Source organism: Sapajus apella, unplaced genomic scaffold (assembly GCF_009761245.1).
Source record: "Sapajus apella isolate SASKATOON/1434 unplaced genomic scaffold, GSC_monkey_1.0 scaffold2, whole genome shotgun sequence".
In the NCBI taxonomy this organism is placed as follows: domain Eukaryota; kingdom Metazoa; phylum Chordata; class Mammalia; order Primates; family Cebidae; genus Sapajus; species Sapajus apella.
The window spans coordinates 43,830,967-43,848,515 of record NW_022436942.1 but is presented as its reverse complement, the minus strand read 5'-3'; the positions used below and the strand labels follow the sequence as shown (position 1 = coordinate 43,848,515).

At 33.9% G+C, this 17,549-nt stretch overlaps 1 protein-coding gene across 1 annotated transcript in view; it reads right to left on the bottom strand.

The window, feature by feature from the left end:
* Nucleotides 1–17,549, bottom strand: part of LRRIQ1 (leucine rich repeats and IQ motif containing 1) — a 206,090-nt gene that overhangs the window by 166,537 nt on the left and 22,004 nt on the right. Inside the window, exons 9-10 of the mRNA XM_032297035.1 lie at nucleotides 11,842–11,994; nucleotides 10,378–10,528 (exon numbers count right to left, since the gene is read on the bottom strand). Of these exons, the coding sequence (XP_032152926.1) occupies nucleotides 10,378–10,528; nucleotides 11,842–11,994 (304 nt within the window). The remainder of the gene's footprint in view (nucleotides 1–10,377; nucleotides 10,529–11,841; nucleotides 11,995–17,549) is intronic.

Sequence of the window (17,549 nt, the reverse complement as noted above, 5' to 3'; positions counted from 1 at the left end):
CTCTAGAGGAAAATAATAATATACTAGCCTCAAATTCAGTCTACAGTTTTATTTATTCACAGTATTCTATGTCTGCCAAAAAATAAAAAATAAGCAAGAAATTAACACTATGTGACCAAAAATAAAGAAAAACCACAAGCAATAGAAACTACCCACTGGTAATCCAGATAATGAAGTTACAGACACAGAACATAACAAAATTTTGATGAACATGTTAAATATTTAAAAAGTTAAAATTAAATACCCAAATACTAGATACTATAAAAAATGTGAACTGAATGTTAAATAAAAGAAACAAGTAAAAATTCTAAAACCAAAAAACTACAACAAATGCAAACAACAATTTCATGGCTAGATTGAACATTATATTAGACACAGTTGAAGGACAGGATTAGGAAACTGTAAGTTGAGTTAAAAGAAAATATTCAGGGAAATACATGGAGAGACAAATGAAATACAAGAGAATTATAAGAGTATAATTATAAGAAATATACACATATAAGAGAATTATAGGACACGCATCTCATATAAAAGACATAAAATATATTATGCCCTCTGTATTACATTAAATATGTATTGCTGCATATAATAACTATTAAAATATATTAAATAATTAAAAACATGTATATTTGGAATTTTTCAACATTGAATAAAGACACTGAGCCACAGATTTAGGAGGCACAATGATTCGAAACAGAATGAATATTAAGGTAAGCAAAATGGACAAAGAAAAAATCTCAAAAATTGAAAAATAAAATAGTATTTCAAGGATCAACTTAAGTCAGGTAAGCTAGAATACAATAAACTATATTTCCAGTGCAAACATTGCAATACAAATGATATGTCTATATCTCAAATAGACACACACACAAACACACACACACACACATATATATGTGTGTTTGTGGGTATGTGTGTGTGTATATTAAAAACATATTTAAGCAAATAATATCTGAAAGAATTCATCACCAGCAGACCTACAATAAAGAAAATACTATTAGACATCCTTTGGGCAGAAGGAACATTGTAGATGAAAGACAAAATAAAGAGCAATGGAAAGTTTATACCATAGTATTACATAGTAATACAACTATAGTACAGTAATATTATATTACTATTGATGAAATATCTATAGTAACCTAAAAAAATAGAAAAATAATAAATAACTGGCAATTCAAGAGGAAAAATGAAATAATTTAAAACCTCAATCAAACCAAATAAGGGGAAGAAAATTTTTAAAAAGGTAGCGCTATCAGAATAAAAAATAGTAAGAGAGTTGATTTAATCTCAAATATATCAATGATTACACAAAATTACTGATTATACCTAATTAATTGCTAAGGACTAATGGCTACAAATCACAGCTAGAGTTTGTTAGCCAGTACAGATAAAACAACAACAAAATCAACAAATTTTCATGTTACAAAAAAGAGACAAACTGGAAACAGAACTTGTAGAAATATTTTACATAAAAAAATAGAAAAAGATATATCATATGAACACTAAACCAGTGGTTCTCAAAGTGTGGTCCAGAGACCTCCCAGAGGTGCTTTTAAAGGTTCTGTAAGGTCAATAATGTTTTCATAACAATTCTAAGATGCTATTTATGTTTTTCACTCTCATTAGCTCAGGGGAGTATAGTGGAGTTTTCCAGAAGCTGCATGACTTGTGATATTATAGCAACTTGACTGCAGAGGCAAATATGAGAACCAAGATGTCTTGTGTTAAGTTAGACATTAAAAGGATTTACAAAATTGTGTAACAATACCCTTCTTCTCATTATAACTTTTTGTTTAGAAAATAGAATTAAGATTTACAAATTTTTTGTGAATGTAAAGGTTTTATCATTTGAAATTCTAAATGAATTAATAAAACGTAAAAATTTTGTTGTTTTTTTTTTTTTTTGAAATGGAGTTTAACTCTTCTTACCCAGGCTGGAGTGCAATGGTGTGATCTTGGCTCACTGCAACCTCTGCCTCCCAGGTTCAAGTGATTCTACTGCCTTAGCCTCCAGAGTAGCTGGGATTACAGGCATGCACCACTACACCAGGCTAGTTTTGTATTTTTAGTAGAGACAGGGTTTCTCCATGTTGACCAGGCTGGTCTTGAACTCCCGACCTCAGGTGATCCGCCCGTTTCATCCTCCCAAAGTGCTGAGATTACAGGCGTGAGCCACAGTGCCCAGCCAAAAATAATTTTTTTTTTGGATACCTGGCAATATTGCTAGACATAACTCATAAAATAAAAGTTATTTGAGAGAAGTCCTCAATTTTTGAGACTATAAAACAGTCCTGCATTTAAAAGAAAGATTGGTTACATAAGACACAGAAGACTAAAGCAGAAAGCTTTACTACAGATGAAGTGACAATTTAAAATGATGAAATTGGTCAATTAACAGAAACAAACAACAGTTATAAATTTGCAGGCATCAAACAACGTGCCCTCAAAAATACTTAAGGTGAATATATATATGTGTATATGAATAAAGATTGAACTACAATAATCATGAGAGTCATTGCTAATATTATCAGTATCATACTTAATCAACAGGCAGGTAGCATAACAAAAATATGTAGGCTCTGAAGTATGCTGTCCTGAGTTTTGAAAAAACAGGCCCATTCCCAAACTAGGTATTTTAAGGTAGACAAGTTACTTAACTTCTCCAAGCTTCAGCTCTATTATTTATAGAGTGATGGTGATTTCATCTCATTATGAGGATTAAAAATAATATTTTAAAGTAGGATACACAGGATTTTCACATGATAGCTACTGAAAATGATAGCTATTATTATTTCTCAATAATATTCTTAATAAAACAAGGAGTTTAAAACTATAAATTTGTGGTAACTATATTAGGCTTAAAAGAGGGCTATTAAAGTCAAATATTAAAGGGGAAAAGAATATTAACATACATTCAAAAAAGTCTATTCACAACTAATTAAACAGTAACTGAATCCATAAATGCACTTGGATGAAAGCAGGCGAGGGGGTGCTAGATACTAATGAAGTTAGAGTAGGTTGTCACCCTTTGCCTTTAAATCTTAAAAAAATCTTTATTTTTTATTTTTTTTATTTTTTGAGACAGGGTCTCACTCTGGTACCCAGGCTGGAGTGCAGTGGTGTGATCTCAGCTTACTGCAGCCCTGATTACCCCAGGCTCAAGTGATCCTCCCATCTCAGCCTCCCAAGTAGGTGTAGCTACAAGCATGCACAACCCTGCCCAGGTTATTTTTTGTTTATTATTTTTTTTTAGTAGAAATGAGGTCTCACTATGTTGCCCAGGCTGGTCTCAAACTCCTGAGCTCAAGCCATCTGCCCAGCTTGGCCTCTCAAAGTGTTGTGATTACAGGCGTAAGCCACCGTACCTGTCCTAATTTTAAACATTCTTTATGTCAAATAGAGGCTGACAACTGAGCAAAATAAACTTATAGCAAGTCCTATCTTAGCATACCATTAATTCCTTAACACCTCTAAGAAAACTATTCTTTCCCAGTTAAAATATTCAATATTTCTTCCCCTGCCCCATACAAAGCAAAACAAACAACAGACACAAAAATATTAAAGAGCCTTTTCAAAGGACTTAAATATAATAAAAATAAATATAGAGGCTTGCTTAAATATTCTTTAGTTTACTGGTTAAATATATTCTTTTAAAAGCTCTTTTAAAGCTACCTAGATCTCACAGAATAAAACTTCAGTGTGTTTACTCTTCAAAGGGCCCATGCCCCTGGCAAAATTAGCATTCAGCCATACTTTCTACAAATATCAATTTCAAATAATTCTTCCCACAGAAATGAGCTAATGGTCTAATCAAACATTCCCGCCACAGGAGAGAAGATTCTGTAAGGAACAGCAAAACTAAAAATGTTAAATTAGGCTGGAGGTTTTTCACTAAACAAATGTTTGATGGAGATCAAGCTCCTTCAGCTATTCACTGATTGCCATGTCTGATGGTTTTTCAGACATGAAAAATACTAATATATAAGTCGCATTTGAGACGTTTGAATTTTAGGGCAAAAGTACTTCAGGATTATACATGTTGTATAGAAACAGTAATACTGAAACAGGAATCAGGAAACTTGGATCCCAGCCCTACCTCTGCCATGAGTTAGATGAAAACTACAAGGGTCTGTGTTTTTTAGTCTGTAAACTAAGCAGCCTAGACTGGTAGATACTTAAGACCCCTTTCAGCTTAAGCATTGTATTGCCCTCCAAAACTAAAAAGTAAGCTAGCACCATCTAGTGGAGTCAAAAAAAAATCACTAAATAAGTAACTGAAAAAGATTCTTATAAGCAAAATGTCTAGAGATTTATTTATTTTTCCTCCCAATGATTGAAAAACATTTGAAAGCAAGAATTATTCTAGGCACTATGAACGATGACATAGCAATCAAACCTATGAAAAAGTGCTGAATTATTTTACAACTGCATAGTTTAATTAGAATGGAAAACACTCATAACTAACTTCAAATAAATTGCCTTAAAAAGATTGACACATTCATTATTCTCATTTACTTAAATGCAAATAGTATATATCAAATAAAAATATACATTAATATATTCTAATAAAAAGTTAGCATTGCATATTAACTACTGTGATAACTATAGCACAGTAAGAATTAGAAACAAATTAAACCTAAAACTACAAATGTGAAATACTGTGGTATTGCTTCCAATTTTATTTCACCTCCTTAAGAAATATTATAGCATGGAATAGTAACTCACTACCTTATAAACACAAATCCATCTTTGTGTCCCTTCATAAGAGTTCTTAGCATCAATATATCACTGAAAGACAAAATCTATGGTTTTCACTTAGCTTAACCAGAATCTCTAAGCAGTTCCTGAAGATAAAAAACAGACTCCAACTGCTGTTCAGAAAATCTACTTTCTCATGTATACTATTCTCTCACTCAATAAATAGTGTTTTCATTGTAGTACCCACCAGACATCAAAGAAGTCTTTTACCTTGTTTGCTCTGTGAGGATGCCTCAGGTTCGTCAATTAATACTATGGCAGTTTTCACATAAATCTTGCTGATATCCTATCCCAGGAAATCCACTACTTACAAAAAAATCCCATACTGCACTGCTGGCAATGAAAATGAAGTAAATGTGAATGCAAGCATTTCTTTTTTACAAACAGCCTTTTTGTCTTTTATAAGTTTCCTTCAGCATGTGCCAATATGGTAACATACATTATCAATGCACTTGCCTTCACTCCAACAACAACAAAATTATTTTAAACTAAAATTTTAGAGTAAAAATATTTGTACCAAAACTATTTATATTTCCATATTGGAGAAGTTATAGTGATCCCAAAGCAGGCAGCACAAGAACATGGGCAAATAAACACATTAGAGCATATTGTATGTTATATTTTCAAAAGTGTGCCTTGAAATGGTTGCAAAATAAAGCTTACTTTGTGAAAACAGCTATATTTTACCCATATTAAAAAAATAAAGGAGATGATGGTTACTGCCTAGATCCGATTCTCCCCAGACCTCCTTCAAAAATTCATAAACAGTAACAAAATAAAAAATAAATGCAATTTATAATTCCATTATAAGTGGGAGATAATAAAATTATTATCTGAATTTTTTGTAAGTGAGGTAATATCTAGGACCAACATAATCCAGTTTGAATCCAGACCTGTGCAAGGGATAAGAAGTGGAGGTGCCCAAGTGATGGCAGACACCATGTATTGGCAACAAGGTTTTATTCCAGAAAGAGAGAATACCCTGAGTAGGATGATAGAACTGAAATCAAATATATTAGTTGAATTAATAAACACAGTGGTTATAGCTTATATGAGAAAAAAAACATTTTAATTTAGAGCAAAAATAAAACCTAAATCTATACTGTATAAAAGTAAATGTCTAAACTTGATTCAAAAGGTTAAAAATTAAAAAGATGGGCAGATAGGCAAACACAAATAAAAATAAACCATATTAGACAAGGTAGAATTTAGTTTCAAAGGCATTAAAAAGAAAATGAAGGAAACATAATAGTCAAAGATAAAACGGCAGCAACTTTCATAGAACAGAAACCAAAGGATTTACCAAAAAATAGGGTAATTAATAACAGGCGAATTCACAATAACTCAACTTCTTCAGTCCAAAGTAAATCAAGCAAACAGAACACCTTTAAAAAAATCAGTGAGGTAGACCATATAGATACAAAATATACTCTTTAACCCAATAGCACAAAAATTATTCTCTGGCTATAATGCAATAAAACTAAAAAGAATCACCAAAAAATGATCTTTATATGGAAATTTTAAATCTTAGGTAAAATATTTTTTAAAACCCTAAAATTACAAAAATGATGAAAATATCTACATGTCAGAAGTTACAGACTAAGCATTGCTCAGAGGAAAATCTATAGATTTAAGTATTTATGTCAATAAGATTGAAAAAAATTAAAAATAATTGAATTAAATATTTAACTCAAAATTAGAAAAGAATAGCATAATAAACAGAAAAAAAAAAAAGCCAAGAAACTAGTATTATCATGTATTTGTGGTAAAAGTACTAAATGGAATGATATGGTTTGGTTGTGTCTCCACCCAAATCTCACCTTGAGCTGTAATAATCCCCACATGTCGAGGGCGGTCGCAGGTGGAGATAACTGACTCACATGGGAAGTTTCCCCCATACTCTTCCTGTGGTAGTCAATAAGGCTCACAAGATCTGATGGCTTTATAAATGCACAAGCCCTTTGCCTGCCACCATGGAAGACGTCCCTTTGCCCTTCCATTGTCTTCTACCATGATTTTGGGGCCTCCCCAGCCATGTAGAACTGTGAGTCCACTATACCTCCTTCCTTTATAAATCACCCAGTCTCGGGTATGTCTTTATTAGCAGCATGAGAACAGTCACAACATATACAAAGGGAGTCTGACACTATCTTCCTAAATTGTAGATTTTTTTGGCCCAATGATACAAATTGCAGGAAATTAACCTGAAGACATATCTGATCAAGTATGAAATTAAATAGATGTCATATTCATTGTGGTAACGTGGAAGATTGGAAACCATGCAATATCCATCAGCAAAGCAAAAATGGGAAAACTCTGGTCCTTTCACACAAGAATATTAAGTAGCTATGGCAAAAGAATGTTGTTAAGTTAAAAAAAGCAAGATAAAAAACAGAGCTTAAAATATGCTACATTTTGTGAGAGGACTAACATACATACATATATTTCCTTAGATATGTGCACATATGTAGATACACACACATATGTTTTACATATGATATATGTTATGTATGTACATATTATATAAAACTTCCACATATAAAACTAAATGGGGAGAATAGTGAAAAGGACAAGGACTAAAGCACAATATCCTGAGTATGCTTTTTTAATATAGTTTTAATTTTGGAATCATGAATCAGTATTACACATAAAAATTAAACACAATCAAATAGGAAAAGTGAATTAATTTATCAAATTAGTTAACTTAGTGAACTAAATTATCAAATTTATAGCATATCCCTAAATGATTTTATAACATACTGTTTTAATTGCATCTGTCTGGGACAGTGCAAGGACAAAAAATTTAAAGAAATCTTAAAATTACTAAGTTATATCATCCATAGTAATAGTGGCATTGTTGTTTTAATGATATTTTATAGATAAGATAGGCACCTGGTTATATTATCTTGCTGTAAACCAAGGAACATAGTGGAAGAAAAAAATGAATACCGCTATAACATCTAAAGCATATATGCTATCTTCCATTCAAGTACACAAGACAAAACAATTAGAGTATCAAAACGAAAAACAAAGCAACTGACTGAAATATTCTGAGCTATAAAAAAATTTATATTTTCTTAAGAATATTGAGAGAGAGAGAGAGAAGACTAGAACAAGTAATAAAACAAAGTAAATAAACAAACAAAAAATTTGGCACCACTGAAAGTAAATAGGGTCTCTAAGACCTTACTCTAAGAATTTGTCAATACAATAGTAAGCAACTAGGCCTGTCATTCTGCTACAAACCATTTCAGGGTAACAAAATGGTTCTGATTAATTAAAGATTTTACAAAATCAAATTAAAGAAATGATCAAATAGAAAACTCACAAATCACATCTGCTGCTGCATTAATTGACCCAGGTCATATTAATCAATGAATTAACATTAGATGAAAGGTTGATAGAGAACTTTATAACGGAGTGTTTAAGCTATCATCAGCTATACCCAACACTTAATTGTACCATCAATAAAAGTAAACCGTCGAATACTGTATGAATGCTGATGTAATGAAATACAAAGCACAGAACACTGCCCATAAAGAATTCCTATGAAAGCAGCTTACTTTTGAATTTAATCAAACCTTTTTTAACTAAATTCAATTTATAGAAAATACAGGGCTTAATGAAACAATTTTAATAAAACTAAGAAAAAGTAAATGGACAAAGCCAGAAGGCAGGATATTCTGTAAGACAATTCACACAGATTCTGCAACAAACCAATGGTGCAGGAAAAAAAAAAGTGGTGGGAGGACTGCTGCAGATTTAAAGAGACTTCAAAGACCCAGATAAATGTAACATATAGTCATTATTGATGTTATGATTCAAATAAACCCAAACATTTAGAAAATTAGAAAAATTTGATTATGTACTGTCAGTTGATGTAAATATTCATTATTAATTCCATTATGTGTTATAATGCACTAGCATTAAGAAAGAGAGGGCCATATTATTTAAAACTCTCTCCTGAAGTATGAAGGACTGGAATTACACGGTTTTGGGGATCTGCATTATCAAAGAAAAAATAAAATCAAAACCAAGAAAAAAGTAAAGATGATGTAAATGTTTAATATAAGTAATTATTATATGGAATTTCTATGTATTATTCTACATTTATAAATGTTTGAAATTTTCCACAATGAAAAGAGAAGAAAACAAAATATAAGCAAGCAAGCAAAACTAATAGTAGAACCAGGCCTAAACATAGAAATTAGGCTTGCTTCTATTCCTCTCTCTATACTCATTCTACTCTGATACTTCAGTCTAGATTAGACATTGTAGTGATTATAGGACTGAAAACGTGAACAGTATGGTATCCTCTGGGAGTCCAATATTTCAGGCATTTGTGCTATAATGAAGTAAAGTTTTAATCCAGTCCCCAACTTTTTGGCAATCCTTGATTTTTCATTAACCATTATTAAGCACCTACCAAGGCCCTTGATAATTTCATAATGAATGAAATAATAAAAAACAATAGAGAAATTCAAGCCAGGAGGTGAATAATATGATACATTTTTTGTTTCAGAATCATCACGCTGGCAATAATGCAGAAGTAACTTGAGCTGAATTTCAGTGGGTAGAAGAGGGAAGTTGGGTGATAAGAGGTGAAAGCAAACACAAAACATTCTTTCTTTACCAAAACTTGACAATAAAGGGCAAGAAGAGAGAGAAGGCAATGATAGAACTCAATGTGAGGTAAAAGGAAAGGTTTTTCTTTCATTTTCTTTTTTTGTTTTTATGTTCATTTAGAAATGTGAGAGAAAGGGCACAGCAATAGAAACATTTTGACAGAAGGCTGATGAAAAATAATTAAGCACGGTCCAGAGGGTCTGATGGGAATATTCATAAAAAATAGGACTAGCCGACTGTAGTGGTACATGTCTGTAGTCTCAGCTACTCAGGAAGCTGAGGCAGGCAAATCTGTTGAGCCCAGGAGTTCAAGACAAGCCTGGACAACATAGCAAGACCATATCAAAAAAACAAAATTAAAAAAAAAAAGATAAACTTGGGTCCACAAAAAATTTACTAAAAAAAGAAAATAGAAAGACTGGTCTTTAAGTAAGAAAAGAGAATTTCATTTCCACCTATATAAATTATAGGATATAAGGAAGGAAGTCAACATAGTTACATAGATATGCAGATATAGCTCTGAAGGGACTGAGAAGTTTAGGGAGATTCAGCCTGATGAACCCTTTCATGTGGTTTAGCAACTTTATCTAAAGAAGGAAAGATTAGTACAAGTGAGGTATGTAGCTAAGAAGAGTGGTGATGAAAACGGTTTACCAGCAAACAGTTAAAATTGCTGGGGCATTTGGAAAGCATGTGATCCATAGAAACATCATGGTATGATAATAGCAAGGTGTTATATTCCTGTAGAGCTCAGATCACTACTGGTTGTAGGAAGAGAAACAGAGAAGTAAATATACTAACTTAGGGGCCTGCTAACAACTGCAGAGTTCCCAGTGGTGAGAGAGCATATTCCCTTTATATATGTTAAAAGTAATTTTATTTTTCTAATCTAGGTTTTAAAAGCATAAGATAAATAAAATATGCAGATTGGTGATGAAACAAAATAAATTATGAGAAATAAATGTTTAAATATTAAAATTTCATTGTTCTTACCAATTCGAGTAATTCTATTATGTGAAAGTTCAAGACATTGAATATTAGTGCAGCCATCCAAACCATGAAGAGAAGTCAGTTGATTTTTATTAAGAAGAAGAACACAGAGATTTTCCAAATTTTCACAGTCGATAGCCTCAATATGGTTTTCCTGAAGCAAAGAATAAATGTAATTAGTTTTATTTCAATGGCTTATTAATGAAATATTTAAAGCTTTCAAAAAGAGGAAAGATGAGAAAGGATCTCCAAATTAGTATCTGAGCCTCTAATTTCTAAGATAATCCTGCAAATCCGGCAAATAGTATAACTCCGTTATACTATTTGGATGAAAATATTAAGTAAACTAATAAATAATTAATTTTTAATTTATTTACAAATACTGTTTTAAAATACAGAGGATAACAAAGTATTTTAAACAATATAAGTTTTAAAAAGTGAATATATTGTCATTCTTTTTTCTCCCATTTTGAATGGGAATGACTACTGTTGTTAATCAAGCGCTGTCTCACCATTGTATGTGGGGTGGCAGTAGATAATTTTTAATTTTAGATTGCAGATATCTGAGCTGAGAGAGCTTGACTTTGGTGGATGAATCCAAGGAACTGGACCTGATGAGCGTCATCTTCACCTGGATCTGATTTAGATGAGAAAAGCCTGTGCTTCAAGCCTGAGCCTGATGTCTTAAGTGAATGATACTTTGGTGTCTTTGGGATATGAATGTGTTTTGCATGTGGGATGGATGTGAGTCATTAGCAGCCAGAGCAGAAGTTTGAATAGGCTGCTACTTTGGTAGCTCCTAGTAAACTTCACAAACCAATATTCGGATATCCATACAGTCCCCTTCTACATGACCTCAGGGCTTAGCCAATAAAACATTAGCCAACGTGATGTAAGCAGATGCTTTATAAACACTTGCATACTACAGCTTGTCTTTTAGGAACACTCGCCCTTGAGATCCTGCCACCCTGGAAAGAAGCCCAAGATAGCCATGAGAGATTCCCATATCCAGACATTCCTGCCAAGGCAGCAGACATAAGGTAAGTGATTTAGGATATTCTAGCTCTAGCTTCCATCTGGCTGCAGTTACATAAGAGACCCAGTAAATACAATAGAAACCAGAAAAAAATGCCCAGCGACGTTTGGGCACAATGAATGGCCCACAGAACCATGAACAATAAGATGGTTGTTGGCTTAAACTCCTAAGTAATATAGTCATTTGTTGTGTAGCAAAAAGTAATGGAAACAATGATCGTATTAGCTACAAAAAAAGTTAAGTCATTTTAGGTCATGCCATTCAATACACTTCTCTCTGCATCTAGAAACTTTAGCATACTACCTGATCTCTTCAGACCCTGAATTGCAAGTTAGTTTAGTAATTATTTTTTCAAAAGTGTCATTTCTGAAATGTAAACATGAATCCATTTTGTATTTTATTATAGAATAACAGTAGGGCAAAGAGCATACCTGTGCATCAATGTACTTAAGTTTTTTACAATTACTCAGACTGTGCAAAGAAGTTAATCCACAGCGTCGAAGGGATAGAAATTGAAGATTTGTACATTCTGCCAGGGTAGAGAGAACACAACCTGGCAAATCTTGAAATGTAACTGTTGTAACCTAGAGGAATCAAGAAAATTTGAGTGTATGGTGTTATTTAACAAAACTGAACGTAAACAATATTAGTCTTACAAAACTGTTTTAAAAATTCATTTAAGAAAACTAATACTATATGTTGGCTGGGCGTCGTGGCTCACGCCTGTAATCCCAGCACTTTGGGAGGCTGAGATGGGTGGATCACGAGGTCAGGAGTTCAAGAACAGCCTGGCCAACATGGTGAAACCCCATCTCTACTAAAGATACAAATATTATCTGTGCGTGGTGGTGCACACCGGTAATCCCAGCTACTCAGGAGGCTGAGGCAGGAGAATCGCTTGAATTCAAGAGGCAGAGGTTGCAGTGAGTCAAGATCGTATCATTGCACTCCAGTCTGGGTGACAGGGCAAGACTCTCAAAAAGAAAAAAAGAAAAGTAATACCTTATGTTGAAACCTACATTTATTAACAACTCAATTTGTTAAGCTACCTAGTCTCTTTTGTTCCCCACACAAAAGGACAAAATATTGCAACCATCTATGACAAATTCAAGTCCAAAGGTAAGACACATAGAAGCAACAACATAATCATGCATTTGCTCACTTGCTGATTTTTCACCAATTTTTTATTTTTAAAGTGGTATGGACTTCAAATTATACTACAGAGCTATAGTAACCAAAACAACATGGTACTGGCATAAAAACAGAAACACAGAACAATGAAACAACACAGAGAACCCCAAAACAAATCCATACATCTACAGTGAACCCATTTTTGACAAAGGCACCAAGAACATACATTGGAGAAAGTACAGTCTCTTCAATAAATGGTACTGGAAAGCACTGGATATCCACGTGCAGAGAAATGGAATTTGACCCCTATCTCTTACCACACACAAAAATCAAATCAAAACAGATTAAACACACTTAAATCTAAGACCTAAAACTATGAAACTGATAATATATTTTTTAAAATTGAAGAAACTTTCCAGGACATAGGACTGGGCAAATATTTCTTGAGTAATACCCCACAAGAACAGGCAACCAAAGCAAAAATGGACAAATGGAATTGCATCAAGTTAAGAAGCTTCTGCACAGCAAAGGAAACAATCCACAAAATGAAGAGACAACCCAAAAAAAGGGAACAATACTTGCAAACTATCCATATGACAAGGGATTAATAACCAGAATATATAAGAAGCTCAAACAACTCAATAGGAAAATGTCTCATAATTCAATTAAAAATTGGCAAAAATCTGAATAGATATTTCTCAAGAAGATATACAAATGGTAAACAGGCATGTGAAAAGGTGCTTAACATCACTGATCATCAGATAAATGTAAATCAAAACTACAATGAGATATCATCTCACCCCAGTAAAAATGGCTTATGTGCAAAGGTCAGGCAAATGCTGGAGAGGATGTGAATAAAAGGGAACTCTCATACACTGTTTGTGTGAATTAGTACAGTCACTGTGGAGAACAGTTTGCAGGTTCTTCAAAAAACTGAGCTACCATATGATCCAGAAATACCAATGCTAGGTATATATCTGAAAGAAACAAAATCAGTACATTGAAGAGTTATCTGTACTTTCTCTCATGTTTATTGCAGTACTATGCAACATAGCCAAGATTTAGAAACAACCTAGTAAGTGTTCATCTATAGATGAATAAATTTTAAAAAGTGGTACATATATACCATGGATTACTATTCAACCATCAAAAATAATGAGATCCTGCCACTTGCAGCACCATAGATAGAATTCAAAGTCATTAAGTGAAATAAACCATGCACAGATAGATAAACTTTGCATATTCTCACTTATTTGTGGGAGCTAAAAGTTGAAACAAACTTATAGGATGAGAAAGTAAAATGATGATTATCAGAGGCTGGAAGGGTAGTGGGGTGGGGTTGAGGAAAGTGGAGGTGGTGAATGGGTGCATAAATATAATAAGACAAATGAATATGATCTAGTATTTGATAGCACAACAGGGTGACTAAAGTCAATAATAATTTATTGTACATTTTAGAATAACTAAAAGAATATAATTGGATTATTTGTAACACAAAGAAAAGGTAAATGCTTGAGATAATGGATAACCCATCTACCATAATGTGATTATTATGCATTATATGCCTGAATCAAAATATCTCATGCATCCCATAAATATGAATACCCACTATGTACCCACAAAAGTTAAAAATTAAACAAAATCATTAGCTTTTATAGAATTTTCATAATTTGGGCCTTCCATTTAAATCTTTCATCTATCTTAAATTAATTTTCATAGGACACGCCCTTCTTTATGTCAGCTTTGGCAAAGAATTTATGGTTAAGTCCTCGGAAGCAATTGCATCATAAACAAAAATTAACAAGTGGGGCCTAAACTAGAGAGTTTCTTTTTTTTTTTTTTTTTTTTGACTGCACGGTGGGAGGCTTTATTTCACTGTGGCGGGGAGGGAGCCTGGACAAGGGGCGGCAGGCGGGGCAGGAGGGCTGGCACTCAGGTGGGATGAGGCAGGGGAAGGGCTGCCCCCAGGCCTGTTGAGGAGAAACTGAGGCCGGCCCTGGTGGAGACCTAGCCCAGCGTGGTAAGGGGAGGGGAGAACTGGGTCTGAAGGAATGAGGGCCCCCTCCCTCTTGGCTTTCCTCCTGAGGGCCTTAGTCCCTCCTGCTGGCTGGACTGCACGACCCCCAATCCTTGCTCCCCCAACCCGGAGGAGGGGGCCAGACCAGGGAGGGCAGTGGACAGGGAGCCTGGGGGAGTTGGGGAGCGCAGGGCAGGGTCCATGGTGTGCAGAGGGGGTGCTGGCCACCTGGGCGGTCAGTTCCTGGCAGCAATGACCACAGAGAGCGCCACACCCCCCAAGGCAACAGCAGTCGCCCCAAACAGCCACTTCCATGGGATGGACCAGGCACCCTTGCCAGGGCACTTGGCAGGCAGCCGACTGGGGTTGCCCAGCATTTTCCGGTACAAGGCGGTCTCCGTGCTCCGCTGCGCTGCATGCTTCTTCACCAGCTTCAGTTTAATTAGAAACAGTTTCTAATTAACAGTTTCTCTGCATAGCAAGAGAAACTATTAAAGGAATAAACTGACAACCTATAGAATGAGGAAAAGAAAACATATTTGCTGACTATATGTTGGACAAAGGTCTAAATTCCAGCATCTACAAGGAACTTAAACTAGCAAGGAAAAAGTAAATAACCCCATGAAGAAGTGGGCAAAGAACATGAACAGAGATATTTTGAAAGAAGACATACACATGGCCAACAAACATGAAAAAATGCTCAACATCATTACTCATCAGAGAAATGCAAATTAAAAACCACAATGAGATACCATCTCACACCAGTCAGAATGGCTTTGGCTAAAAAGTTAAAAAATAATAGATGTTGGCAAGGTTACAGAGAAAAGGGAACATCTGTTCATTGTTGGTGTAGATGAAAATTAGTTAAGCCACTGTGGAAAGCAATTTGGAGATTTCTCAAAAAACTGAGAGTTGAACCACCACTCAAGCCACCAATCCCATTACTGGATATATACCAAAAGGAAAATTAATTATTCTACCAAAAAGACACATACACCAGTATGTTCATTGTAGAACTATTCACAATACCAAAGACATGGAAATCAACCCAGGTGCTCATCAGCAGTGGATTAGATTTTTTAAAAAAAGATAGTACACGAATGTTCACTGCAGCACAGTTTACAATAGCAAAGACCTGGAACCAACCCAAATGCCCATTGATGATAGACTGGACAGGGAAAATGTGGCACATACACACCATGGAATATTATGCAGCCATCAAAAACGATGAGTTTGTGTCCTTTGTAGGGACATGGATGGACCTGGAAACCATCATTCTCAGCAAACTGACACAAGAGCAGAAAATCAAACACCACATGTTCTCACTCATAGGCGGGTGTTGAACAATGAGAACACATGGACACAGGGAGGGGAGCATCACGCATTGGGGTCTGTTGGGGAGAAATAGGAGAGGGACAGCGGGGGATGGGGAGTTGGGGAGAGATAGCAAGGGGAGAGATGCCAGATATAGGTGATGGGGAGGAAGGCAGCAAATCACACTGCCATGTGTGTACCTATGCAACAATCTTGCATGTTCTTCACATGTATCCCAAAACCTAAAATGCAACAAAAAAATAAAATAAAATAAAAATAAATAAAAAAGATAGTACATATATAGCCTGGAATACTATATAGCCATAAAAAATGAAATCATGTATAGCAACATGGCTGCAAGTAGAAACCATTATCCTAAATCAACTAACACAGAAACAGAAAGCCAAATACCACATATTCTCATTTGTAAGTGTAAACTAAACACTAAACACTGGGTAAACAAGGACATAAAGATAGGAAAAATAGACACTGGGGAAAACAAGAAGGGGTGGAAGGAAGTGGACAAGAGTTGAAAAACTGCCTATTGGGAACTATGCTCAAGACCTGGGTGACAGGTTCAATCATGTTCCTAACTTCAGCATTGCACAATATATGTTTATAACAAACCTGTATTTGTACTCCTGAACTTAAAATAAAAGTTAAAAATAAATACATTAAGAAAAAAAATCATTAGCTTGATAGAAATAATCTTGTATATATCATACTTAAAATTATAAAAATATTAAAATTAGAAGATTATTTCAAACAACACTGGAAAAGTACAAAATTTTAGAATGCAGTAACTCCTCTTTGTATAGAACATTTCCTGTGCACTAAGTTTAACTAAAAGTTTTAAATTTACATATTTATGTAAGTAAATTGAAGGACCATGCGTTGATGGTAATATAAAGAAAAGAATTAGCCTACTCTGTTTTAAGTAGCAAAAGCAATAATTAAAACTTCAGATAAATAAGACTACCAGTTTCAAAATCAATTAGGAATGTCTTAATTATATATCATCTAAAGCAATTTTGAAACAAATTTATTTTTAATAATCTTTTCAGAAAGAAAATATATTCATCAATTTCTATGGAGATAACTTCTATGTATTGCCTATTTAATCTGTAACAAACAGATATAAATTCTGTAATTGGAAAACTGGCCCTACATTAAAAATGAAAACACTATTTAGAATTGAGTCCTTAAAAATGGAAAATTCAACAATTACAGCTGTATAGTAACAAATGCTATTTAACTTTATAATTTATATTATTCAGTGTGATTTAATAACATGCTGCTTTCAATCAACTATACAAGAGCAATTAAGTTCTAGTTATTTATGATGTGGCAATTTCTGTCCTTTAATCTTATTACAGCACAGAAGTAACTGCTACAGCATCCCTGTTAGTGGTACTTACTTTTGAATATGAGGAGATTCATATTCTTTAATTGAAGCTTCCTCCTTTTCACTGAACATTTAAAAAGAATCTTTATACTATAGCAATATATTCTCTACTCGACCATAATTTTTCCAAACATACGAGATCAAAATAAATGTTTGTATTAATTATTCATACATGCATGAAAATAATCACATACATAAAATCACTTTATGCTTCAAAAATTAAGGTCAATATAGAACTAGTAATCATATATGTTCATTACTGCATGGTCAAC